Source organism: Ranitomeya imitator, chromosome 3 (genome assembly GCF_032444005.1).
Source record: "Ranitomeya imitator isolate aRanImi1 chromosome 3, aRanImi1.pri, whole genome shotgun sequence".
In the NCBI taxonomy this organism is placed as follows: Eukaryota; Metazoa; Chordata; class Amphibia; order Anura; family Dendrobatidae; genus Ranitomeya; species Ranitomeya imitator.
The window spans coordinates 167,589,467-167,616,467 of NC_091284.1; the positions used below are offsets into that span (position 1 = coordinate 167,589,467).

Genomic DNA, 27,001 nt, shown 5'->3' on the forward strand with positions numbered 1-27,001 from the left:
AAATATACAACAGTCTATGCATTCAATTAGGAAATATACTATATAATATTAATAATATATCTAATAAATGTATTTTAAAGGTGGATTTGGTGTCAATACATTTGTACGTACACTAGTTCAACTTCTGCCATAATTTTCACTGGCACCACAACTCTGTCCTGTGATGAGAATTGATCCCATAACAGCTCTATTTGGTGCCAAAGAAACGAGACCCAATTCAGCTTGGCATGTTATCCTATTTTAATGGTTGTCGAGAACCCATGCAATGATCTTCTCTCCACAGGCCCCACAACAGCAAACAAGTGTGTGGGGAATCAAATGGAGGATTAGGGAAGAGTCAGACGGCCATATAACTTAGACAAGGATCGCATTGCAATGCTGGGACTGACCGTCAGCTCTCCTGACCCGAGCGTGACAGCTGCATAGAAGTAAATGCTGTCACTCTCGGGTTGGGAGAGCCGACGACTAGTCCAAGCATTACTCATCCGAGTTTTACAGCTGTCTGACTGCGCCCCTAGAGCAAGCAAATTATTGGACAAACTATTAAATCTAAAGTCTTTGGGTGTTGGTACCTCATCCAGGAAGGATCTGTTTCATATTTCTTTTCTCTCTGCTTCATGTCTAGATAATGTAATGGCAACTAGTTTTCCCGTTGATTGACAAACATTCGACTGCTGTGCTTCCATTTAAAAAAAAAAATGCTGTGCACGGTGTAAAAATCTGCACAAATAAAGCCCCATGTGAGCCCGTATTTGCAGCGATCGGTCCCCCTGCCTTGATTTTTGGACTGTACAACCTGCCCTTTACAGAATTTTGTATTTGCTGCAATGCTGACTCAGTCGTCCCTCCTCCCGGGATGAGTTTTCTTAGCCAGTATTCCACAAGGACCCAAACATGTAATTCCTTCCTACTGAACGCATAGCTGAGAGGACATTACAGCTCTGGCAGTGCAGGGAATTTCCATCTGGGCTAGTGTTTAGCTTCGAAAATCTTAGCATAGTTTCAGAACAGGGTGGCATTGTTAGGCAGCTGGTAGAGAAGCCATAGATTATATGCATGTAGCACAAGACACAAGCCCACGAGAAAACACCAGATATGGCCGGTGCCCTGAGATAACAGTAAAACACACAGAAGTGACTTAGAAACAAAAAGGCAATTGTTAATGGTAATGGGACAGGTCCTGTTTATAAAAAAAAAAGCCCTGGCCTCTCAACAGTACCTGCTGTTGATAGAAGGGTAGCAGGAAGAAAGCTGTGGTTAGCTGGAGGCCTTCTGCCAGCCCTGATGATGTAAAAGGCCAGATTCACTACAAAACTTTCCATTCTTTTAGTAGGTAATCTATGGCTTTACATGGGAGGTGTCTAATGCGACTGGCAGCTATTTCTTCAAGATGGGATTTTAAAAATAGGACTCGGAGGATTAAACCGTTCCAGGGGCAGCTTACTCGCGGGGTTAATTTATTCGGCACATCCTCAGATTTGACATTAATGAATGAGATTGTAAAACGTACATATTGTTTTATGGCCTCCATGTGCTTTCTCCTGGGAAAGGTGTTTTTTTTTTTCTTCCACCTTTTATTTCGAGTGAGCTTATTGCTAAGAAATGCACATCGCTTTATAGCCAGGAGAAAAACTCACTAGGAACCATTAGTGCCATAAACCTAGATTTTACCCCAGAGAGTCTCGTCATCCGTCTTGTGAGGCTTTCTATAGGTATCTGTATTAAAGAAAATAACATGGAGGTATGTATTTAACAGTTAACTTATCCTATCTATGGTGCAAGGGTGCAAAACCTACAATTCTACTTTTCCAGTCCGGTGTATAGACACATTTTAGCTTTTATACCACCAGTACATGGTGGAATGAATGAATGAATGAACGAACACCTCCATTCATTATTCCTCTAAGGGAGTGGGATGAATTTATTTTATTATATGGTGAAGTGCTGGAAAGAGTTGCAGATTGAATTGCAGATCTTGTGTGTGTCTCTAGTTTCAAGAGAGGACCAATTTTTAATTAAAAAAAAAAAGGAAATCTTTTTTTTTTTTTTGCATATTTTGCATCACTCTGTTGGGAGTTGCTTCCGCTCTGTGTTCCCATGTGGCCACCCAGTGGTTGTGTTGTGAGTTGAGGCCTGTGAAAGGTTCTGCTAGCATGGTGCAAGAATGTATTGAGTAGAGAATAGAATAATTAGAAATTGGAGTTCTTAAAGAATATTTGAGGGAAGCGTATATGCTCCTATTTTTGCAAAATCAACGAAGACTTCCTTTTAAATTAAAATTACATGTAGAATATACACATGGGAACAAAGAAACACCAGCTTTCCTCTTCATGACTTCATTGTCCTTTGATCTGTCTCATATTCTAATCTAAGCTAGAGAAATGCATAAAGAATCCCTATATATACATACATGTGCCAAGACATCGGCCATTTCCCACCCCTCCTTCTTACATGCCTATGTCTGGCAGTAAAGCAGCTGCCGTCTTCCCCTACTGCTCTGTCTACAATAGGAGACAAAACAGGAGACGGCAACAGAGCCATCATGGCTTCATCAGAAGACAAGCTCGGGTGCAAACATGAACAGAGCTTCACATGATCATCTACTTATTTCATGAAGTTCTGCAGGGACTTCATAAGACCTTCAGCGAAAGTGGGAAAACCATCCTTCCTCCACAAAGCTTTCTGTAGGCAATGATTATCAAACGTTCTCCTGCCGTCCGCCAAGCCCAGATTTGTCCACCAGACAGGCAGATAATTCTCACCCTACCAATGCTTAGATATAGAGCTTGTATAGCTATGTGCTGGAGATTTAGAACTTATTTGTAAGAGGTGGATATGGGACACCCAAACTCAATATTTAAGGTGGTGTCCACATAGAGGCTCATATTTATTAATCATTTTATGCCAGTTTTTGATGTAAACTGAACTCCAAAAAGTGTCAAATCACTCTAGTTAGTTAGACTTAGTTAACTAATTAAATTAGTCCGCTGCTGGGGTGTCTTCTATAGAATTATCCGGATAGGACAACACTTTAAAGGGAATTGTAATGAGCTTACTCACCTTCTCCAGGTCTGGCGCTGAGTCTTTCCTGCAGCTCCTAGTGTCTGTTATTTTCACGTTGATAACACTGGAGCCAATAACTGAGCTCCGCCGGTCCACTCAAGTTGACGGCACCAGTCGCTAAGAGACATTGAACTCAGTTATTGGCTGCGATTCTGTCGACAGGATGTCAGCGCTGCACCCAACAACAGCCACGGGGAGCAGTAATGGAAACTCCGCGTTGGACCTGAGTAAGGTGAGCAAAACAAAACTGCAGCTGGTGGACAGGAAATGTTAGAAATTCGCTCTGGTTTTACAATATTTAAAGGTTCGTTTCTATTCTAACACTATTTTATGGAATTCATTGTTTTTTCTTTTCATCTTTGTATCTAGGATTGATCGGAAGATGTCAAGTACTCATACAAACTACAAGCTAGATGAGGCGCAAGCAATAATGGATGAACTCCGGACTATACGGCAGGCAATTTGTATGGGTGAGAAGGAGCGCCGCGATCTCATGCAGGTATGGGCAGAGAGATAGTGATGTTAGACATTTCTGAAAATACTAAAAACCGTTTTACTGCCGATCAAGACTATGGAAATTTGAAAGGTTATGGATACTTTTGAGGGCAATTTTTTAAAAAACTGAAATACGTTGTATTATAGGCTAAAAATATTTTTTTTAATTTGGATTTTAGTGAAAAAATGTGCAATAGCTTCTGATCTGCAATTTTTGTTTCTGGCTGCGAAATTAGTCAACTAAGAAACTGTCAGTGACCTCCTTCTGTAACTCCTTTATCTGTCTTTTACTGAGCTCTTCTCATTTGATTTATGATCTCATCTAAGTTCAGCTACTTTGGTGTGGTTTGTGGTAAAAAATCAGCAAAGAGGAGCTCAGGTAAATACAGATAAGAATTAAACTCCCCTACAGAACAAGCTCACTGACAGATGCTTAATTAACTATTATGAAACATTATTATGAAAGATTAAACATTTTTCAGATCTTCAAGATCTTACTTAGTACTAATAATGTTACTTGTATATTCTGTCTACTATGCAGTGGCATGGAAAAGTTTGGGCACCCCTGGTCAAAATTAATGTTATTATGAACAGTTAAGCAAGTTGAAGATGAAAAGGGCTAAAGTTAAAGTCTAAAAGGGCTAAATTTAAAGATGTATTTTAGGCCAAAAAAAATATTTTTATCTGTAAGTAGATAGACCAGAAATGCAGAGCACAAGTATTGCAGATTCAAACACGTTCTGTATTATGATAACATTAGGTGTCCTTAGTTATTGTACATTCATTCAGTCTCGCAGCGCTGGGGTCCTGGGTTCAAATCCCACCAAGGACAACATCTGCAAGGTTCTCCGGTTTCCTCCCACATTCCAAAGACATACTGATAAGGAATCCAGATTGTGAGCCTCAATGGGGACAGCGATGACAATGTGTGTAAAGCGCTGCGGAATATGATAGCGCTACTGTATATAAGCTAAGCATAATAAATAAGTTGAGTGAGGAAGTTACTTTTACAGAAGGTTCCCTCAATGGACTGATCGCCTCCATGTGCAGTAAGAATGTGATTTATCCATGGTAGGCTTTATGTCATATGTGGGAAAATGTGTTTTATAGCAAAACCTAACATAGGGCCAAATCCAACATGATGCAAAAGTTTTATGTTTCTCTTCGCTTCCACACTGTCCTTTGTATATGGATCATATAAAGAACATGTGCAGACACCAAATAATAAAGTATATAAAATGCTAAAGTTTATTACTTAACAGAAAAAATCGTGCATAACAGGTATAAATATATAGACCAGCTGAACCCAATGCAGCGGTACACAGAGCAAACATAATGCTTGGGAAAAGCAGATGTAAGAATAAAACCTCTATATACTGTATGAGAGCAGTACATAAAATAATAGTATATAATAATGGCCTCCGTATGCTGGTAATGAAACAAGTATAATACAAAGTGCAATAATACCAACAACAAGGCTGCAAGAAGAGGTATAATTACTAGTCCTTGAATGCACAGAATAGAATCATATAACAAAGTGCATGTGCAGGAAAGAGGTAGAAATAAAGAAATTACCCAAGCATGTGTCTGTTCAACTGGGACCCCTATGCGCATTTCGGCACTTGCCTTCTTCCGGGGGGCTTTTTTAAAAAAAATTTGCAGAGTTTTCCCAAGGTTTTGGTGACGTATTTTTTACTGTTTCCTGATAATTTTTTTCTAATGAATAACGAAGAAACTGCTTATGTCTTTTTTTGTTGTTGTTTTAAGCAAATATGGTGCAAAACACTCCAAAAGACATCTGCCAACGTCTGGGTGTTTAGAGACCAAAAAGACGGAGTATAAGCTTCCGATGAATCATAGTAATAATTAGAAAAAGTATTTTATTATATTACAACCAAATTACACCATAAAATACTCATATGGCACTTACAGAGAGGACATATGGAGGAGACATGTAGGTATGCTGGGTTATGCAGGGGAAACAAGATACATCCAGAGCAAAAACAAGTGGGAAGTAAAATAAATAACAACAAACTATCAGAACAATCCCATGCTACAAATAGAGTCAGGAACCATACATAGGTATATAGGTACAATACCCCATAGATACTCCTATTCAGATAGTAAATCCCAGGTGCTTACCCATGTCCAAACGGATGGTTCCCCCGGCTCACCCAGCAGCCCCCTGACGCGCGTTTCGCGGTCTAGCTTTCTCAAAAGGATGTTCTGAGTGTTTGTAGCTTTCCCATTGACTTGTACTGTAAATTACAGAGCAACTTCCTGGCAGAAAATGCCAGAAGGAAGGACATAACACTTCTTTTAACCAATTAGCATTTTTAAAAACCTGAAGAGGTAAAAGCAGTTTGAAAGCCTGAACATATGAACGAGTCGTTTCCACACAGAAATACACGTTTTCTGATAGGTTCTTCAGGTAGTTTCTGTGGCAGAATCTGACTGATATAGATGTGTGCACATATCCTAAGGAAACCAGTTTGCTAATTCCTGTTTTCGGGCCTGGAATTTTTTTGGAATGATAGGTTTGCATAGCAGACCTGCTCCTTCCTTTCCTGGCCTGGTTTTCTCTATGGCCCTGAGTAAGTCCAGATGTTGGCCTGATCCATTTCTGGGTTCAGAAAGGTGTACAGTGTGTGTGTGTGTGCAGTGTGTGTGTGTGTGTGCGTGTGTACTTAGTGGAAGGTAAACTGTGGGAAGAGGCCAAAGGAATTTGTCCTACTGACTCTGTTATTAAGGTCTGTTAGTCTCCATTTGCTGTTGGTGTGTGGTAACATAAAAGGGCTCTGTCGGCACAGAATGACTGGTCAAACCAAGTACAGGAGCTCAGTGCATCATGGCGTGGCCAATTATTTATATATACCTTCCCATCTGCTTGTTTTCCATCTGTGTCCACCGATTCTTGGCTCTATTAAGCCAAAGATGTCAATCAACAGAGACTAGTGGGTGGAGATTAAGTGAAATCAAATCCAGTGGGAAGATGTAGCTAAATGTTTGGCCCCGCCATGGTGTACTGAGCGCCTCTACTTGGCTGACAGAGTTGGCTGACAAAGTTCCTTTAAAACCTTTTTATTTCTTTTTTCGGGAGGCTTTGCATTGATTTTGCACACTAATAGTAAAGAATGGGAGAAACCCTGTTAAGGCTCACTCACACGCGTTGATTCTCTCTTCGGAGAGAATCGGCCTGGTTATGCTGCATCGAGTTTGATCAGAGTGTCAGCTTAGTTAGTGTGATCCGATTTCTCTTGCATGAAAGAATCATATCACAGGTGAGAAGAAGACAGAGAACCTAATTATCTCCATCTTCTCCATTGTCTGTATCCGCAAAAATCTGACTACACTAGTATGACATCCGAGTGCAGCACGATATCTTACATGCACCCATAGATTTGAATAAGTGTGCTCGATCCGACTTGCGCAGCCACTTGTAGCATGGTCCAACTTTTTTTTCTCATGCCAAATCGGCATGAGAAAAAAATGCAGATCATAATATAATATAACATTGGGACAAGTGCTATTCGACAAAACATTTGATGGCATTCGTCCAAATTATACACTGAGAGAACCTTTAGAAGAGAATGTCTGCGTCACGGTCACTGACTGCCTTGAACCCATTTTACTGCTACACAGCTCGCTAACCATCCTAATGTAAATCAAACAGCTATGTAACACTGGATTGTGCATGTGACTTTAAGGCTGGGGTCACACTTGCGTCTTCATCTATGCAGCCGCACACTCCGATCCCGAGTGCTGGTGGCAGTGCCGGGTATTGATGCGCGAGTTTCTCGCATTGCACTTATAAGTGTGACCCCGGCCTAAATGTCATAGTAGACTGTGTCTGGGTGGCCGCATCCTGTGGGCATACACTCCCAAAAATAGTGCACAGCGGAGCTCACATTCTCTGTGCCATCACCATTTCCATCTATGACCCCCGTCGGCGCATGTGTCCAGACCCCGTTTTGCGGTCCCGATGGGACACAAAATGCAATGTGACAGTTACCTTCACAAATACTGATACAAAGTTCAGGCTAATATCTTTCAGTCAGTAAATGGCCTGAGAGGCGCTTGCATGTTACCTTTTCATCTTATTAGGATAATTTGTACTTTTGACAATGATGTAAATAGCAAACCCAATAAACACATGTACGGTAACCGATGATTTATGTGCGGTTTAACACTGTAAATAAATTAGGTCTAATAGGTGCTTCTTTCATATCTTCATGGCCATTAAACATTACGATGACTGGTCTATGTACTTGGTGCAGGAAGAAGTTGTGCCGTTGATGACTGAAACACTTACTAGATGCTCATTCTTCGTAGTTTCTCTGTGCAGTTTAGGCTTCTTTCACACTTCCGTCGGCAGGCGGCCGTCAGAATGTGTTGCTGCGACGTTTCGACGGATGTCTTAAAAATAGTGGAAAACGGATGTAACGTATCCAGTTTTTTGACGGATGCGTTGAATTAGGGGCTGCCTGAATCTGAATTGTTATGAAAGGCAATTCAGTACTACAATGGACATAGCGGTCAGAGCACATACAGTGATCTGACAATAACCCAAAATCATAGAACGAGCTCTGAGACGTGGGAACTCTGCAGACCGCAATCCCTAATCCTCTCCAAACAACACTAGAGGCAGCCGTGGATTGCGCCTAACTCTGCCTATGCAACTCGGCACAGCCTGAGAAACTAACTAGCCTGAAGATAGAAAATAAGCCTACCTTGCCTCAGAGAAATACCCCAAAGGAAAAGGCAGCCCCCCACACATAATGACTGTGAGTTAAGATGAAAAGACAAACGTAGAGATGAAATAGATTCAGCAAAGTGAGGCCCTACTTTCTTAACAGATCGAGGATAGAAAAGGTAACTTTGCGGTCTACACAAAACCCTAAAGAAAACCACGCAAAGGGGGCAAAAAGACCCTCCGTACCGAACTAACGGCACGGAGGTACACCCTTTGCGTCCCAGAGCTTCCAGCAACAAATTAGACAAGCTGGACAGAAAAAATAGCAAACAAATAGCAAAGAAGAACTTAGCTATGCAAAGCAGTAGGCCACAGGAATGATCCAGGGAAAAGCAAGTCCAACACTGGAACATTGACAGGAAGCCAGGATCAAAGCATTAGGTGGAGTTAAGTAGAGAAGCACCTAACTACCTCACCAGATCACCTGAGGGAGGAAACTCAGAAGCCGCAGTACCATTTCCCTCCACCAACAGAAGCTCACAGAGAGAATCAGCCGAAGTACCACTTGTGACCACAGGAGGGAGCTCTGCCACAGAATTCACAACAGTACCCCCCCCTTGAGGAGGGGTCACCGAACCCTCACCAGAGCCCCCAGGCCGACCAGGATGAGCCACATGAAAGGCACGAACAAGATCGGGAGCATGGACATCAGAGGCAAAAACCCAGGAATTATCTTCCTGAGCATAACCCTTCCATTTAACCAGATACTGGAGTTTCCGTCTAGAAACACGAGAATCCAAAATCTTCTCCACAATATACTCCAATTCCCCCTCCACCAAAACCGGGGCAGGAGGATCAACAGATGGAACCATAGGTGCCACGTATCTCCGCAACAATGACCTATGGAATACGTTATGTATGGAAAAAGAATCTGGAAGGGTCAGACGAAAAGACACAGGATTAAGAACCTCAGAAATCCTATACGGACCTTTGAAACGAGGTTTAAACTTAGGAGAGGAAACCTTCATAGGAATATGACGAGAAGATAACCAAACCAGATCCCCAACACGAAGTCGGGGACCCACACGGCGTCTGCGATTAGCGAAACGTTGAGCCTTCTCCTGGGACAAGGTCAAATTGTCCACTACAAGAGTCCAAATCTGCTGCAACCTGTCCACCACAGTATCCACACCAGGACAGTCCGAAGACTCAACCTGTCCTGAAGAGAAACGAGGATGGAACCCAGAATTGCAGAAAAATGGCGAAACCAAGGTAGCCGAGCTGGCCCGATTATTAAGGGCGAACTCAGCCAAAGGCAAAAAGGACACCCAGTCATCCTGATCGGCAGAAACAAAGCATCTCAGATATGTTTCCAAGGTCTGATTGGTTCGTTCAGTCTGGCCATTAGTCTGAGGATGGAAAGCCGAGGAAAAAGACAAGTCAATGCCCATCCTACCACAAAAGGCTCGCCAAAACCTTGAAACAAACTGGGAACCTCTGTCAGAAACGATATTCTCTGGAATGCCATGTAAACGAACCACATGCTGGAAGAACAATGGCACCAAATCAGAGGAGGAAGGCAATTTAGACAAGGGTACCAGATGGACCATCTTAGAAAAGCGATCACAGACCACCCAAATGACTGACATCTTTTGAGAAACGGGAAGATCAGAAATAAAATCCATAGAGATATGTGTCCAAGGCCTCTTCGGGACCGGCAAGGGCAAAAGCAACCCACTGGCACGAGAACAGCAGGGCTTAGCCCGAGCACAAATCCCACAGGACTGCACAAAAACACGCACATCCCGCGACAGAGACGGCCACCAAAAGGATCTAGCCACCAACTCTCTAGTACCAAAGATTCCAGGATGACCAGCCAACACCGAACAATGAACCACAGAGATAACTTTATTGGTCCACCTATCAGGGACAAACAGTCTCTCCGCTGGACAACGATCAGGTTTATTAGCCTGAAATTTTTGCAGCACCCGCCGCAAATCAGGGGAGATGGCAGACACAATTTCTCCTTCCTTGAGGATACCCGCCGGCTCAGACAAACCCGGAGAGTCGGGCACAAAACTCCTAGACAGAGCATCCGCCTTCACATTTTTAGAGCCCGGAAGGTACGAAATCACAAAGTCAAAACGGGCAAAAAACAGCGACCAACGAGCCTGTCTAGGATTCAACCGCTTAGCAGACTCAAGATACGTCAAGTTCTTATGATCAGTCAATACCACCACGCGATGCTTAGCTCCTTCAAGCCAATGACGCCACTCCTCGAATGCCCACTTCATGGCCAGCAACTCTCGGTTGCCCACATCATAATTTCGCTCAGCAGGCGAAAACTTCTTGGAAAAAAAAGCGCATGGTTTCATCACTGAGCAATCAGAACCTCTCTGCGACAAAACAGCCCCTGCTCCAATCTCAGAAGCATCAACCTCGACCTGGAACGGAAGAGAAACATCTGGTTGACACAACACAGGGGCAGAAGAAAAACGACGCTTCAAGTCTTGAAAAGCTTCCACAGCAGCAGAAGACCAATTGACCAAATCAGCACCCTTCTTGGTCAAATCGGTCAATGGTTTGGCAATACTAGAAAAATTGCAGATGAAGCGACGATAAAAATTAGCAAAGCCCAGGAACTTTTGCAGACTTTTCAGAGATGTCGGCTGAGTCCAATCATGGATGGCTTGGACCTTAACAGGATCCATCTCGATAGTAGAAGGGGAAAAAATGAACCCCAAAAATGAAACCTTCTGCACACCAAAGAGACACTTTGATCCCTTCACAAACAAAGAATTAGCACGCAGGACCTGAAAAACTGTTCTGACCTGCTTCACATGAGACTCCCAATCATCCGAGAAGATCAAAATGTCATCCAAGTACACAATCAGGAATTTATCCAGGTACTCTCAGAAGATGTCATGCATAAAGGACTGAAACACTGATGGAGCATTGGCAAGTCCGAATGGCATCACTAGATACTCAAAATGACCCTCGGGCGTATTAAATGCAGTTTTCCATTCATCTCCTCGCCTGATTCGCACCAGATTATACGCACCACGAAGATCTATCTTGGTGAACCAACTAGCCCCCTTAATCCGAGCAAACAAATCAGATAACAATGGCAAGGGGTACTGAAATTTAACCGTGATCTTATTTAGAAGGCGGTAATCTATACACGGTCTCAGCGAACCATCCTTCTTGGCTACAAAAAAGAACCCTGCTCCTAATGGTGACGATGACGGGCGAATATGCCCCTTCTCCAGGGATTCCTTCACATAACTGCGCATAGCGGCGTGCTCAGGCACGGATAAATTAAACAGTCGACCTTTTGGGAATTTACTACCAGGAATCAAATTGATAGCACAATCACAATCCCTATGCGGAGGTAGGGCTCATCAAATACATCCCGGTAATCAGACAAGAACTCTGGAACCTCAGATGGGGTGGATGATGAAATCGACAGAAATGGAACATCACCATGTACCCCCTGACAACCCCAGCTGGACACCGACATGGATTTCCAATCTAATACTGGATTATGGGCCTGTAGCCATGGCAACCCCAACACGACCACATCATGCAGATTATGCAACACCAGAAAGCGAATAACCTCCTGATGTGCAGGAGCCATGCACATGGTCAGCTGGGTCCAGTATTGAGGCTAATTCTTGGCCAAAGGCGTGGCATCAATTCCTCTCAATGGAATAGGACACTGCAAGGGCTCTAAGAGAAACCCACAACGCTTAGCATACTCCAAGTCCATCAAACTCAGGGCAGCGCCTGAATCCACAAATGCCATGACAGAATATGATGACAAAGAGCAGATCAAGGTAACGGACAGAAGAAATTTTGACTGTACAGTACCAATGGTGGCAGACCTAGCGAACCGCTTAATGCGCTTGGGACAATCAGAGATAGCATGAGTGGAATCACCACAGTAGAAACACAGCCCATTCAGACGTCTGTGTTCTTGCCATTTTTAACTCTGGTCAAAGTCCTATCGCACTGCATAGGCTCAGGTTTAAGCTCAGGTAATACCGCCAAATGGTGCACAGATTTACGCTCACGCAAGCGTCGACCGATCTGAATGGCCAAAGACATAGACTCATTCAAACCAGCAGGCATAGGAAATCCCACCATGACATCCTTAAGGGCTTCAGAGAGACCCTTTCTGAACATAGCTGCCAGCGCAGATTCATTCCATTGAGTGAGCACGGACCACTTTCTAAATTTCTGACAATATACCTCTATCTCATCCTGACCCTGACAAAGAGCCAGCAAATTTTTCTCTGCCTGATCCACTGAATTAGATTCATCGTACAGCAATCCGAGCGCCAGGAAAAACGCATCGATATTACTCAATGCAGGATCTCCTGGTGCAAGAGAAAATGCCCAGTCCTGAGGGTCGCCGCGCAAAAAAGAAATAACAATCAAAACCTGTTGAACTGGATCACCAGAGGAGCGAGGTTTCAAGGCCAGAAATAATTTACAATTATTTTTGAAACTCAGAAACTTAGTTCTATCTCCAAAAAACAAATCAGGAATAGGAATTCTTGGTTCCAACATAGCTTTCTGATCAATAGTGTCTTGAATCTTTTGTACTCTTGCCGAGAGCTGATCCACAAATGAAGACAGACTTCTAATGTCCATCGCTACACCTGTGTACTGAACCACCCAAATGTCTAGGGGAAAAAAAAGGCAAAACACAGTGCAAAGAAAAAAAAAATGGTCTCAGAACTTCTTTTTTCCCTCTATTGAGAATCATTAGTACTTTGGGCTTCCTGTACTGTTATGAAAGGCAATTCAGTACTACAATGGACATAGCGGTCAGAGCACATACAGTGATCTGACAATAACCCAAAATCATAGAACGAACTCTGAGACGTGGGAACTCTGCAGACCGCAATCCCTAATCCTCTCCAAACAACACTAGAGGCAGCCGTGGATTGCGCCTAACTCTGCCTATGCAACTCGGCACAGCCTGAGAAACTAACTAGCCTGAAGATAGAAAATAAGCCTACCTTGCCTCAGAGAAATACCCCAAAGGAAAAGGCAGCCCCCCACACATAATGACTGTGAGTTAAGATGAAAAGACAAACGTAGAGATGAAATAGATTCAGCAAAGTGAGGCCCGACTTTCTTAACAGATCGAGGATAGAAAAGGTAACTTTGCGGTCTACACAAAACCCTAAAGAAAACCACGCAAAGGGGGCAAAAAGACCCTCCGTACCGAACTAACGGCACGGAGGTACACCCTTTGCGTCCCAGAGCTTCCAGCAACAAATTAGACAAGCTGGACAGAAAAAATAGCAAACAAATAGCAAAGAAGAACTTAGCTATGCAAAGCAGCAGGCCACAGGAATGATCCATGGAAAAGCAAGTCCAACACTAGAACATTGACAGGAAGCCAGGATCAAAGCATTAGGTGGAGTTAAGTAGAGAAGCACCTAACGACCTCACCAGATCACCTGAGGGAGGAAACTCAGAAGCCGCAGTACCATTTCCCTCCACCAACAGAAGCTCACAGAGAGAATCAGCCGAAGTACCACTTGTGACCACAGGAGGGAGCTCTGCCACAGAATTCACAACACTGAATGTAGAAAATTCGAGAGAGATGGAGAGAGAGAACGCTTTCTCCGCCCGATGGACAGCAATTTTCTGACGGATCCAGTGCACGACGGATGAAACGGATGGCAATCCGTTGCTAATACAAGTCTGTGGGAAAAAACAGGATCCTGCAGAAAAATTTGCAGAATTCTGTTTTTCCAAAAATTTACAGATTTCGACGGGAGCTAAAAGATGGAAGTGTGAAAGAGGCCTTAGGCGAATAGCTTCCCATTTTATGCAATAACCTTCGGCACTCAGTGAGAACAATTTATTGTTCAATATTCAAAAAATGAAAAAAGAGGCACAAAACATCCACCAAAAACAAAGGAAAAAAGAGCACAACGTAGGTATGCACAGATATACTTCAGCCGTGATGTTTCGGGAACAGAATGCCTTTTTCAAGCCAAATCTGTATGAGGAGGTTTATGCAGCGTAGAATAACCATGGCTGTAAAGCCTGCTAAATCTATGTGCCCTGGTGCAGTGGTGGACGGCTGGAGACCCTCTGCGGCTCTATGCATACCTACGTTGTGCTCTTTTTTCCTTTGTTTTTGGTGGATGTTTTGTGCCTCTTTTTCCATTTATTGAATATTGAACAATAAATTGTTCTCACTGAGTGCCGAAGGCTATTGCTTAAAGTCTACATTTTTTTCCTTCAGAGTACCATCTTGCATACATACAGTGAGCACCCCATATACACTAAATATTAGAGCTTCCCATTTTATAGCACAAGCCCGCCACTGGGGGCGCTATTTTATTGACTTTGTAATAGCAGAACTGCCTTGTTTTTTTATTTGTTTTTTTTTTTCATTACTAGCATGGAGGTCAGGCCCAACAACCATTTATTTATTTCTTACAGGGCCTGGCTAAGCTGACTGATGGATTCAGAAACAGCTGCTGCATCTCCGACTCTGTGCACAACATTCATCATAATTCCGGCTCACTCAATGAATGCTTACCTCAGCAATATTGCGATGCCTGCTCACAAACAGATAACATCGGAGAGGTAAAGTAAATCCAAACTCATTTGGAATGACAGTCCCTATATTTTTTTCTTTTTAATTTACTATTATCTTTAATTGGATTTTTTTTTTATCTCTTATAGTATGGCTTTGATGATAAAGCAAAATTGGTGGACAGAGTAAGACTTAATTGGCAGTACGAGGAAGCAAAGAAAAGGTGAGAAATTAAAATGATCTTTCCAGCACCATATAAAAATGTAGCAAATTAAATATTTAATATGAAAAAAAATTTGCCCTGATGTCTCCTGTTATTTCATAGGAATTAGTGATGAGCAAATATACTTGTTACTCGAGATTTCCTGAGCACGCTCGGGTGTCCTGCGAGTATTTTTTATTGCTCGGAGATTTAGTTTTCCTCACTTCAGCTGAATGATTTACATCTCTAAAGGAACCGTCACACATAACGATATCGTTAACGATATCGTTGCTTTTTGGGACGTAGCAACGATATCGTTAAGGAAATCGTTGTGTGACAGCGACCAACGATCAGGCCCCTGCTGGGAGATTGTTGGTCGCTGAGGAAAATCCAGAACTTTATTTCGTCGCTGGATCTCCCGCTGACATCGCTGGATCGGCGTGTGTGACGCCGATCCAGCGATGTCTTCACTGGTAACCAGGGTAAACATCGGGTTACTAAGCGCAGGGCCGCACTTAGTAACCCGATGTTTACCCTGGTTACCAGCGTAAACGTTAAAAAAACAAGCACTACATACTTACCTTCAGCTGTCTGTCCCCGGCGCTCAGCTTCTCTGCACTCCTGCATCCTGTGTCAGCGCCGGCCTGCCGGAAAGCACAGCGGTGACGTCACCGCTCTGCTTTCCAGCTGACCGGCGCTGACAGTGCAGAGGAAAGCAGAGCGCCGGAGGACAGACAGCTGAAGGTAAGTATGTAGTGTTTGTTTTTTTAACGTTTACGCTGGTAACCAGGGTAAACATCGGGTTACTAAGCGCGGCCCTGCGCTTAGTAACCCGATGTTTACCCTGGTTACCGGGGACCTCGGGATCGTTGGTCGCTGGAGAACTGTCTGTGTGACAGCTCTCCAGCGACCAAACAGCGACGCTGCAGCGATCGACATCGTTGTCGGTATCGCTGCAGCGTCGCTGAGTGTGAAGGTACCTTTAGTCAGCTTGATTACATGTGGAGATTCCCTAGCAACCAGGCAACCCCCACATGTACTTATGCTGGCTAACAGATGTAAATCATTCAGCTGCAGTGATGAAAGCTAAATCTCCGAGCACTAAAAAATACTCGGAGGACACCAGAGCGTGCTCGGGAAATCTCGAGTAACGAGTATATTCGCTCATTACTAGTAGGAATTAGACTAGGGTCACACGACCGTATATTCTCACATCCGAGAGAATCGGGTCGATTATGCAAATCACACTCTGATCGAAGTCTAATCAGAGCATGATCATTGTGTGATCCGATTCTCTCAATGAGAAGATGGAGAATAAAATGTCTCCATCTTCTCTATTGTTTCAGTCCATGAAAATCAAACTGCACTCAGATGTCATCCGAATGCAGTCTGATCGTTTCCATGGACTCATTGACTTCCATGACCGAGTGCGATCCGAATATTGGATGAAACTCGGGCAAGCTGTTTTCCCCAGACCAGCTCTGTCCGAGGAATAAAATCAGACATGTCCACAGCTCCACAGCATAACATTGGTCCGAGTGTGACCCGAAGTTTTGTTAGATCACACTCGGCTCGTCTGTACCAGCACTTATCCTGAAGGATTTAAATGAAACACACTCAACAATATAGGGATCGAGTTTGCTTACCACTGGAAGAAAATATGATAACATAACGGGCCTAGATTATAGTATCTAATCATAAAAGTAGCCACACATTAAGGGTACGCTCACATCTGAGTATATAAAGTAGCAGAAATTCTCATCCCGAAAAGCTGAACATTGTCAGGCAAGTGTAATGCGTTATTTTTCTCACCTAGCATCTGTATGACATGCAAGTCCTATGCAAATGTGAGTTTCTTCCTAACCTAGCATCTGTCTGACATGCAAGTCCTATGCAAATGTGAGTTTCTTCCTAACCTAGCATCTGTCTGACATGCAAGTCCTATGCAAATGTGAGTTTCTTCCTAACCTAGCATCTGTCTGACATGGTGTCATGGGTGTGTCAGGTGTGACAGACAGTCATCCTGAATCTGGCTGTAGAAGGTCTTGACGTTTAGCTGAAGCACCTTCTTGATTTTTGCATCTCTGTTAGGCCAGTCTCACACGTCCAGATAATTCCGGTACCGGAAAAATCGGTACCGGAATTATCCGTGTCTCCATGAGCTCACGTAGGGCATCCGTGTGGCACACGTGCGGCACACGTGTGCCCCCGTGTGCCAACTGGGTACCACACGGAGCGTGCAGGAGACAGCGCTAGAGATAAGCGCTGTCCCCTGCATCTGGTGCTGAAGCCGCCATTCATATCTTCTCTCCAGCAGCGTTCGCTGGAAAGAAGATATGAAAAATCCTTTTTTTTTTGTCCTCGTGTTTAAAATAAAGATCCCTGTCGCCACCCCCCTCCCACCCACTGTGCGCCCCCCCCGCTGTTACTAAAATACTCACCCGGCTCCCTCGCAGCGTCCTGTCCTCGCCGCACCTTCTCCTGTATGAGCAGTCACGTGGTGCCGCTTATTACAGTAATGAATATGCGGCTCCACCCCTATGGGAGGTGGAGCCGCATATTCATGACTGTAATCAGCGGCCCCACGTGACCGCTCATACAGCCGAAGGTGCGCGCGAGGACAGGATGCAGCGAGGGAGCTGGGTGAGTATTTTAGTAACAGCGGGGGGGCGCACAGGAGGTGGGAGGGGGGTGGCGACAGGGATCTTTATTTTAAACACGAGGACAAAAAAAAAAAGGATTTTTATATCTTCTTTCCAGCGAACGCTGCTGGAGAGAAGATATGAATGGCCGCTTCAGCACCACGTGGGGGGGACAGCGCTTACAGTAGCGCTGTCTCCTGCACGGCACACGGACTGCACACGGACGCTATCCGTGTGCGGTACGTGTTTTACACGGGCCCATTGACTTTAATGGGTCCGTGTAATCTGTGCGCTCCCACGAACACTGACATGTCTGCGTGTTTTGCACACGGACACACGGTCCGTGAAAACATGCTGACATGTGCAGTGACACATTGATTTCAATGTGTCTACGTGAGTCAGTGTCTCCGGTACGTGAGGAAACTGTCACCTCACGTACCGGAGCCACTGACGTGTGAAACCGGCCTTATGGAGTGATATCTTTCTCCAGTAGTTACCCCCATCTTCTGCAGCTAATCACACACCTGTGCTGAAGGTTAATAACATCCGCCCTCCGCCACCCCAGAAAAGGCACATCCATTAAATTTTTTCTTACATTGCTCTCACTGATTTGATACACAGATGTGAGTGCACCCTTAGAAGGACTAACACATCTTACACTACAAGGCCTTTTTTAATGAAGATTTGTAGCAGCATATGGCGTGGAAGGAGTTGACTGTGTCATCAGTTTTAAGGAAGGATATTTTATTTTGGGTAAACTATTCATCCACAGTCTTAATTAATTATGCAGTTTTTGCACAATGGTTTCTAGTGTTCTGCACATCTCATGCCTGATCCCATATATATGTGTATTCTACATGTTGAGCTTCTGGCAACATTGTACTTATTACGGTATTGCGTAGGAGAGAGAATGCGCTGTCTAAAAATTGTGCTAAGGGGAACAATTGAAAATGCTTTATATAAATTATCTCATTATCCGAGCACTCGCTGTTTTAATGCGTAATATTAGTGACTCTAAGGGCTCCAGACTGAGTGTGAACCAACAAAACATTGGATCACTTTTGGACCAATCTTATCCTATGGGGAATATATCTGATATAATCCTCAGACCAAGTCGGTCCTAGGAAAAAAATTGCAGCATGTACGAGTTGGATTAGATTATCAGATTGGACTCAGCCATTCAAGTCAATGAATTGGTGGAAAACATTGGACTGCACTCAGAAGACAGCAAAGAGCAGTACGTTTTTCATGGACAGGAGAATATAGAGACATTTTTTCCCCCATCTTCCACTTCTCCAAGAAAATTGTATCTCTGATCAGAGTGGGATTAGTATAATCAACCTGATTCTTATTTTTATAATTATTGGCGTGTTGTATTGGGATTGAACCTGAGTACATCATTGTCATGCTTTATGGACAGGTTATGGGACTTGTGACGGTGCATGTAACCTCGGCCTAAATGGGAAGCCATGATCAATAATAATAATAATTTATTTATCACAGGGAGACTTTCACTGCAGTGAATTTGAATTGCGGTGAACTCACCTCTGCACCATGAGAGGCAACGTTTTGTTTTCTTTCTAAATTATTTACATCGCAGGAGCCAGCTGATGAGTACTCCCATCAGCCGCTCCTGCTCTCACTGTTATCAGCAGCAGCAGGTGTCAGCAGATGGGAGCAGTAGTCCCATTAGCTAACACGAATGGCAGGAGGTAAACTTTATACCTCTGATCACAGCTGATGGCTCACGCTGTCATGTGACAGTGTGAGGACCACGGTTGTTTGACCGGTGGTGATGATTTTACAGCACATGAAGGCGCAACAAATACCCAGTGTTAGAGGGCCAAACCCTAACAGTAACACTGACTTCCTGGTGAAGTCCGGTGTTCAGTTTCCGTGCCCCAACAGTACGTGTTCGCTACAGATGCTGAACTTTACTGTTCGTGTTCGCCCATCTCAAGACATGACCTTTATTAATTTTTTCCCGACTAGTCATTTTTCAAAACCCAAAGTGGAAAAACTGCTGAAAAGACTGACCATATGTACAGCAGTACAAATAGAAATACAAATAGAAATGACTTTTATAGTGATTTTTTTCAGGAGCAGACCTCTCTCGTAGAATTTGCTTCTGACATTACCCATTACTTCCGTTTGACTAGTTTCTCTTATGGTTGGAAGTGACACTTATCAGGTTTTTGCCCTTTTGGGCTGTATCTTAATGAGCTATGCACCAGTATGTCATTTTCTATTACATTTATTGTAGCAGATTTTTGTTTCTTGCAGGAATTCCTGATTTATAAAGGTTTCAAGGTCAGGGTGTGGCAGAGGAAATTGCTAGGGAAAGGCTAGCTTTCCTGCATGATTGCAGAGCTCAGTGGGAGCCGCGCATGGTAGTAGTAAAGGTCAGCTGCTGATCATTTATACAGATGCTTCATAAGCAGCGTGTCACTAGTTTTATGTTAAGATAACTTTTAATAGAAACATCTCTCAGTTTATTACAAAGCTGTGTATATTCAGCTGTTTGCAAATTGAAATATATTTTATCCAACTCAATGAAATTATCAAATTTGAAGGTTGTTGTTTGACAACTCCGGAGTGCATTGATGGAGAAATGTGCTGTAGACTCGGCCGCTGAAGTAGGCCACACCTTAAAGCACCACTCCAGTGTTTCTTTCTATTGTATCGCTGGAGTGGTGATTTAAATGTAATTCCTCTGCCCCCTGTCTCATACTCACCTGGAGCTGCCTTCATCGTTTTAAAGTGTCGGTCCTGTCAGTCTCCAGTGAAAGGTGACTTGTCGGCTGCTCCAGTGTTTCATGGAGCTGGAATGGAGGTCACTTTTCAATACAAGTCTATGACTTCCGGCCAGTCAGAAGCTACACTCACAAGAGGGCGCAGCAGGACCGGCGCAGCACCGAAAAACAATGAAGATGTTGGGGGGTGAGAATATGACTGGGGGTAGGGGACTTAAATTTGAAGTGCAACTCCAGCGCTGAAAAGAAAGCAAAAGCTGGAGTGGTGTTTAACCACTTCACACCGCAGCCCATTTTCGTTTTTGCATTTCTGTTTTTTTGTCCCATGCTTCCCAGAGCCATAACTTTTTTCATTTTTCCATCAAAATGGCCATGTGAAGGCTTGTCTTTTGCGAGACAAGTTGTACTTTTGAACGGCATGATTCGTTTTACTATATCGTGTACTATAAAACGTGGAAAAAATTCCAAGTGCGGTGGAATTCCCAAAAAAGTGCAGTACCACAACTGTTTTTTTTAATTATTTTTTACCTTGTTCACCAAATTCTTAAACTGATCTGCCATTGTGATTTTCCAGATCATTACTAGAGATGAGCGAATATTTCAGTGTTCGGTTCTGATTATGATCGCCGAATTTGCAATATTAGCTGAATAATTTGTCGAATATTCACCGAACATAACCGATCGCCATTCATCTCAATGAAAGGCAAAAACAAATGCATGCACAACACCTTATAATGTCCCCAAATACTGCAAAAACACATCAAATGAGGGACATACACCAGGAAAGTGGCCTCAAATCACCCACAGTACAAACTGTAGCATGGCACTGCAGCAGTCAGCCAGGTATGAGGTATCGGGGATCTGGGCCAGCATTTACAGCTTTCATTTGAACATCACAGTAAGATGATGTGGGTGAGGGATTGGTGTAGGCCTCCTTTGCTGGGAGCCCTGCTACCACATGCAACTCATCTACCTGCTTTCATGCATAGCTATACTTAGATGTCACAAATATCAGTTTTGTCAGAAATATGTAAGGATAGGAACACGGGTAGTTGAGTCCAAGGAAGTGGAGACCTGATGGTCTTGGAGGCCTACTGCTATAGGCAACATGCATGAAAGAGACCAAACCAGGAGTGTTCACATTTCCAAAAATTATTGGCAGACACCACCAAAGTGGCATCAATTTCACAGCAGTAGAAATAGTATAATAGGGACCAACATGTCTTCCACTATGCCCAATCCAGCAGATGGACATCCAACCAGGAGTGTTCACATTTCCAAAAATTATTGGCAGACAATACCAAAGTGGCATCAATTTCACCACAGTAGAAATAATACACCAAGGACCGACAGGTCTTCCACTACGCTCAATCCAGTAGATGGACACCTAACCAGGAGTGGTCACATTTAAATAAATGAGGGCAGTACACCACAGAAGTGGCATCAGTTTCACCACAGTAGAAATAGTATAATAGGGATTGACAGGTCTTCCACTACACCCAATACAGCAGATGGACACCCAATCAGGAGTGTTCACTTTTCCAAAAATTATTGGCAGACACTACCAAAGTGGCATCAATTTCATCCCAGTAGAAATAGTACTACAGGGGCCGACTGGTCTTCCACTACGCCCAATCCAGCAGATGGACACCCAACCAGGAGTGGTCACATTTAAACAAATGAGGGCCTTACACTACAGAAATGGCATCAGTTTCAACACAGTAAAAATAGTATACTATGGACTGACAGGTCTTCCACTATGCCCAATCCAGCAGATGAACATCCAGCCTGGAGTTTTCACATTTTACAAAAATGAGGTGAAATAACGGTCACGAGAATAGAAATAGTATAATTGGGACCGACTCGTCTTCCACTAAAGCTAACCCAGCAGATGTATACCAACCATGACTTAATGCATCACACTAAAAAATACAATATCACCTAGTCTGTACAGTCTGCGATTGGGGTGCAAAAGTCATTGGAGATCTATGACTTGTTCATCTTAATGAAAGTTAGGCGGTTTACACTTTCAGGGGACAGCCAACAGCTCTTATCCGTCAGGATACCACTAGCAGCACTGAAGACACATTCTGAGAGCACTCTGGCTGCTGGGCATGATAAAACCTCCAATGCGTGTGAGGCGAGCTCAGGCCACTCATCCATTTTGGAAGACCAAAATGTGAGAGGATCCAAACCCTCCCTGATGGTATTGAAATTCAGTTCTAGATACTCCTGCACCATCCTCTCCATTCTTTCAACACGTGTAAGACTTGGAATCTTTTGTGCTGGTGCAAGAGCGGGTCTAAAAAAAAGTGTCAAAGGACTCACAGAAATTGCTTCTTCCACTTACACCACTTCTGCTGCTGCTAATGTTTTGGTGTTGATGAATTGACTCTCCGGAGGTTGGATGTCTAGAGCTGCGATGCAAACTATATGCTTCACTGCTGTCTTGGGGAAAAACTCTCTTAGGGTAGTGTAAAAGTGTGTATCAATACTCCAGCATTCCCTTTCCAGGGCGGGAAGCATCTGGCAAAATTTGGTTTTATAATGTGGATCTAACAGAGTGGCAACCCAGTAATCAGCAGTAGTCCTAATCATAACTGTCCAGGGATCATGATGCATATAGTGCAGCAAGAAGGCACTCATATGTCGGGCTCTACCATGAGGTCCAAGCCCATGCTGTGTTGGTGGCTGGTTAACAATGAGGCTTGTTTCCTTCATCCCTTGCTGCCCACTACAAACATGGAGGGGAGGATTATCCTCTTCATCTGACAGTTGCTCGCCCATCACCTCTTCTTCCTCCATTTGTTCCTCGATCTTGCACCTTCAATAACAGTTTGTCTGTTATCACCAGCCCCCCTCGATCGCAGTAATCCACCCTCCCTTGGCCCTCGCCTGTGTGACGCCAGTCTGGAACTTAGAGATTATGTTATCCCTTCCACATCCTCTTCTGCTTCCACCTCTTCTGGGACCACCAACTCCTCCCACAGGCTATTCAAAGTCTGCTCCAGCATATAGATGACTGGAATAGAGATGGTGATGACGGCGTTGTCAGTGTCAACATCTTAGTAGCCATTTCGAAACTGCAGGGGGGTACAGAGGTTCTTAATCTGTGCCCACTTTGTAAACGTGATATGTGCACGTCCGTACTGCGTTGGCCCACGCTATGCGACATGACATACTGCGTCAAGGATCGTTGCTGCTGCCACAGGTTCTGCAACATGTGCAGAGTGGAATTCCATTGTGTCGGCACATTGCATATCAACCTTTAAACTGGCATGGACAAAGACCTCTGTATCGATGCAAGTCGATGACCTGAGGGGTGCGAATGGCGGAAATGAGCACATAGCTTATGTGCTTTTTGGAGCAGCTCAGGCCAGGATAGGGGCGGAGAAAAGCTGTATCACCAGGTTGAGGACTTGAGCCATGCAAGGCATGTGTGTAAGCTTGCCTTGCTGTACGCCTGTCACTATGTTCGCACCGTTATCGGACATGGCCTTTGCTGGATGCAGGTTCAGCGGAGACAGCCATTGATCAAACTCAGCCTGGAGAGCTTTCCACAACTCTTCAGCTTTATGGCTATGATCTCCAAGGCATATCAATTTTAATACTGCCTGATTGCGTTGAGCCCTGGCTGCACAGTATGGAAGTGTTGGGGATTCACTCTGCACTGTTGGAACATATGTCTCATTAAGGCAGAGGTTGAGGGCGCAGGTGGAGGCCCTAGAGGAGGAGTCAAAAGCAGTGGAGGAAGTGTTAAATGTAGAGGTTTGTCCTGCAAGCCTTGGGGATTCCAAGACTTGTGGAGCAGCGCTTGCCCCCACAGCCACCAGAGTCACCCAGTGCCCAGTCAGCGAGATGTAACACCCTTAACCTTTGGCCTTGCTTATTCGTCCAAGTGTCTGTGGTGAAATGCACCCTGGCAGACAGAGATTTAGTCAAGGAATGGGTGATGTTGTCTGTGATATGCTAGTGTAGCACAAGCACAGCTTTCTTAGATAAGTAATGGCGACTGGGCAATTGGTTTTGGAGGACTGCCACTGCCATCAGCTTTTGGAAACCATCTGTATCTACCAGGCGGAAAGGCAGCATTTCCGTGGCCAACAGAGTAGAGATGGTGGAGGTCAACCTCTTAGCTTTGTCATGCGTAGGAGGAAACCATCTTTTTACGTGACCATAACTGTGTAACCGTGGACTGGCTGCAGTGCTGAGAGAGGGCCGGAGTATGGTGAACCAGACAAACTTCTGGACCATGAGAGAGGTGCAGGTGGAGATGAGTCAAAAACAGCAGGTATGTCCGCTTCCGTTAAAGCTGACGGCAGGCTCTCAGTCATCGTGACTGGAGCAGATAAAGATTGCACTTTTTACCTCGACTCATTACTGCACTAGAAATATGAAAAAATGAGAGCGTTTAGCGCATAAATTGGCCAATTCATGTGTACCTGTTAGCAACATTAGGGCATCTCTCGTATCCCAGGTCCTAAACTTTCCTTTCCTCGCTGAGAATAAACATCTTCATCTGAATGGATACCTGTGAAACCTCTTCTTAGACTAAATTTCTCTCTCTCTGTGGAGGGGTAATGGACCTGCTGCGATTAAAACACCTGTGGTTAAGAGGCGGAGTGCTCAGTCAGAAGGCTAATGAATACAAATTTCAAAAAACTGACCGTCACATCCAAACATAGACTCAGTGTATACTCTTAGCCACAGGTGTTTTAATCGCAGCAGGTCCATTACCTGTCCACAGAGAGAGAGAAATTTAGTCTAAGAAGAGGTTTCACAGGTACCCATTCAGATGAAGACGTTTATTCTCAGCGAGGAAAGGAAAGTTTAGGACCTGGTATACGAGAGACGCCCTAATGTGGCTACCAAGTACACATGAATTGGCCAATTTATGCGCTAAACGCTCTCATTTTTTCATATTTCTAGTGCAGTAATGCAGTTCAATTTTCATGTTTGCATGTTTTAGCGCCGCAGTGTGCTGCCTTATTTATTTGACTGTATACGAGTTGGTGACTCTAGGTTCAGCACCTGTTCACACTTAGTCTATGTTTTGATGTGACGGTTAGTTTTTTGAAATTTGTTGTACAATGTAGGCTCTGTTGGCATCTTTGCCCTGATTCATCAAAGTGACTACACCACAATTCTGTCAGAAATCACTTTGAAAAGTCACAACATTTTGTCCAACATTTAGCGACTGTTGGCATGTTCTTGCCAGTTTCGCCAATCTCAAAACTTGGGCAAGACTGGGGAGTAATGAAACAGCTTGTCTAATTCATGACAAACATGTGACTTTCTTTACACCAGAAATATTACACCAGTACCTGATTGGAGTAAGATGTGTGGCGAGGCACCCAGAGGCCCCTTAGTGGATCAGGAACATCTGACTTCAGAACCCTTTCTCTTCAAAACCGGTGTGAACAATGCTGGTCTTGATAAATCAGGTCCCTTGTTTTGCGCCGACATTGAAGGTACATTTACCTTTGACTTATGACTGCAATGTCTCCCATTGTATAAGCATATAGTGGGATATATTGCCACCATTGTTAAAAAAAAAAAAAAAAAACAAGAAAAGTGGAGTAGGCTGCATTTTCCTGTAGTGAAAAAAAAAAAAAGCTGCAGAAAGCTATGCCGATGCCTTCTAGCCAAACCTAGGCTAAAGGGATGCTCTCTTGCCAAACGCAAGAACATTCTCTTGACTTATACCTCCGAGATGTGGATAAAGGAGATAACAAAATGCAGCAATACCTGGACCTGCTGCGTTTTTTTGTATGAAAATAGTGTTACTGTAGAAGTGAGTGTGTCGCGTACATAACACAGATGCTAAAATGTATTACATTCATGTGAAACTGTTGTACAGGGTTAGAAAGGGTTAAAGCAGGAAATGATGAGGGCAATGGTTATTAGTGTCTGGGACATAGGGGCCAGCGTGAGAGAGATATGAATAAGAGAAAGTGTAGAGAATGAAATCGAACCCCAGATCTGGCTCGTGTTGTGGGAGTCATATCACCGCTGAGGCTATTGCTCAAAGTAGTGTCAATTTCATGAGCGCGGTTAGGGAACACAGACACAGGTACTCATTTTTCAACAGATTACATTTCTAGTAGAGTGAGGAAATGACGTTAATACAGTTTTACGGTTTGAAGTTCCTCAGCAGTGAAACCCAATAACAAATGACTCACGAATCTTCATAGCAGATTTATGTGGTATTTAATGTGAATTACTTGATCTTACTACACTGGCATGAAGGGTTATGGTCACATTTTTATTACTTCACCTCTAAACATCCATGATGTCTTTGAAGGCCGCATGTTCACATTTGATCTACATTTCCCATGGTATCTTTTAATTCAGCCTTTGCCATAGAAACATTGCAGACTTAGCAGAAATTCAATCCTCTTTTCTTTTTCCAATTTGACACTAGTGTAAATAAATTAGAAATAAAAAGTATAAATATATTTACTTTAAAGGGATTGAGCTGGTAACAGAACTTTTGTGTCTCCTGACCTTTGTATCCAATCAGAGGCAGCTACTCATCAATAACCCATTAAACGAAATATTCAAAATTGCAGCTGCTGATTAGGT

At 43.6% G+C, this 27,001-nt stretch overlaps 1 protein-coding gene across 1 annotated transcript in view; it reads left to right on the forward strand.

Moving 5' to 3' along the window:
* The window catches only part of WWC3 (WWC family member 3), a 189,068-nt gene that overhangs the window by 99,023 nt on the left and 63,044 nt on the right, over positions 1-27,001 (forward strand). The window contains exons 6-8 of the mRNA XM_069761595.1: positions 3,433-3,562; positions 14,723-14,869; positions 14,969-15,042. Coding sequence (XP_069617696.1) covers positions 3,433-3,562; positions 14,723-14,869; positions 14,969-15,042 — 351 coding nt within the window. The remainder of the gene's footprint in view (positions 1-3,432; positions 3,563-14,722; positions 14,870-14,968; positions 15,043-27,001) is intronic.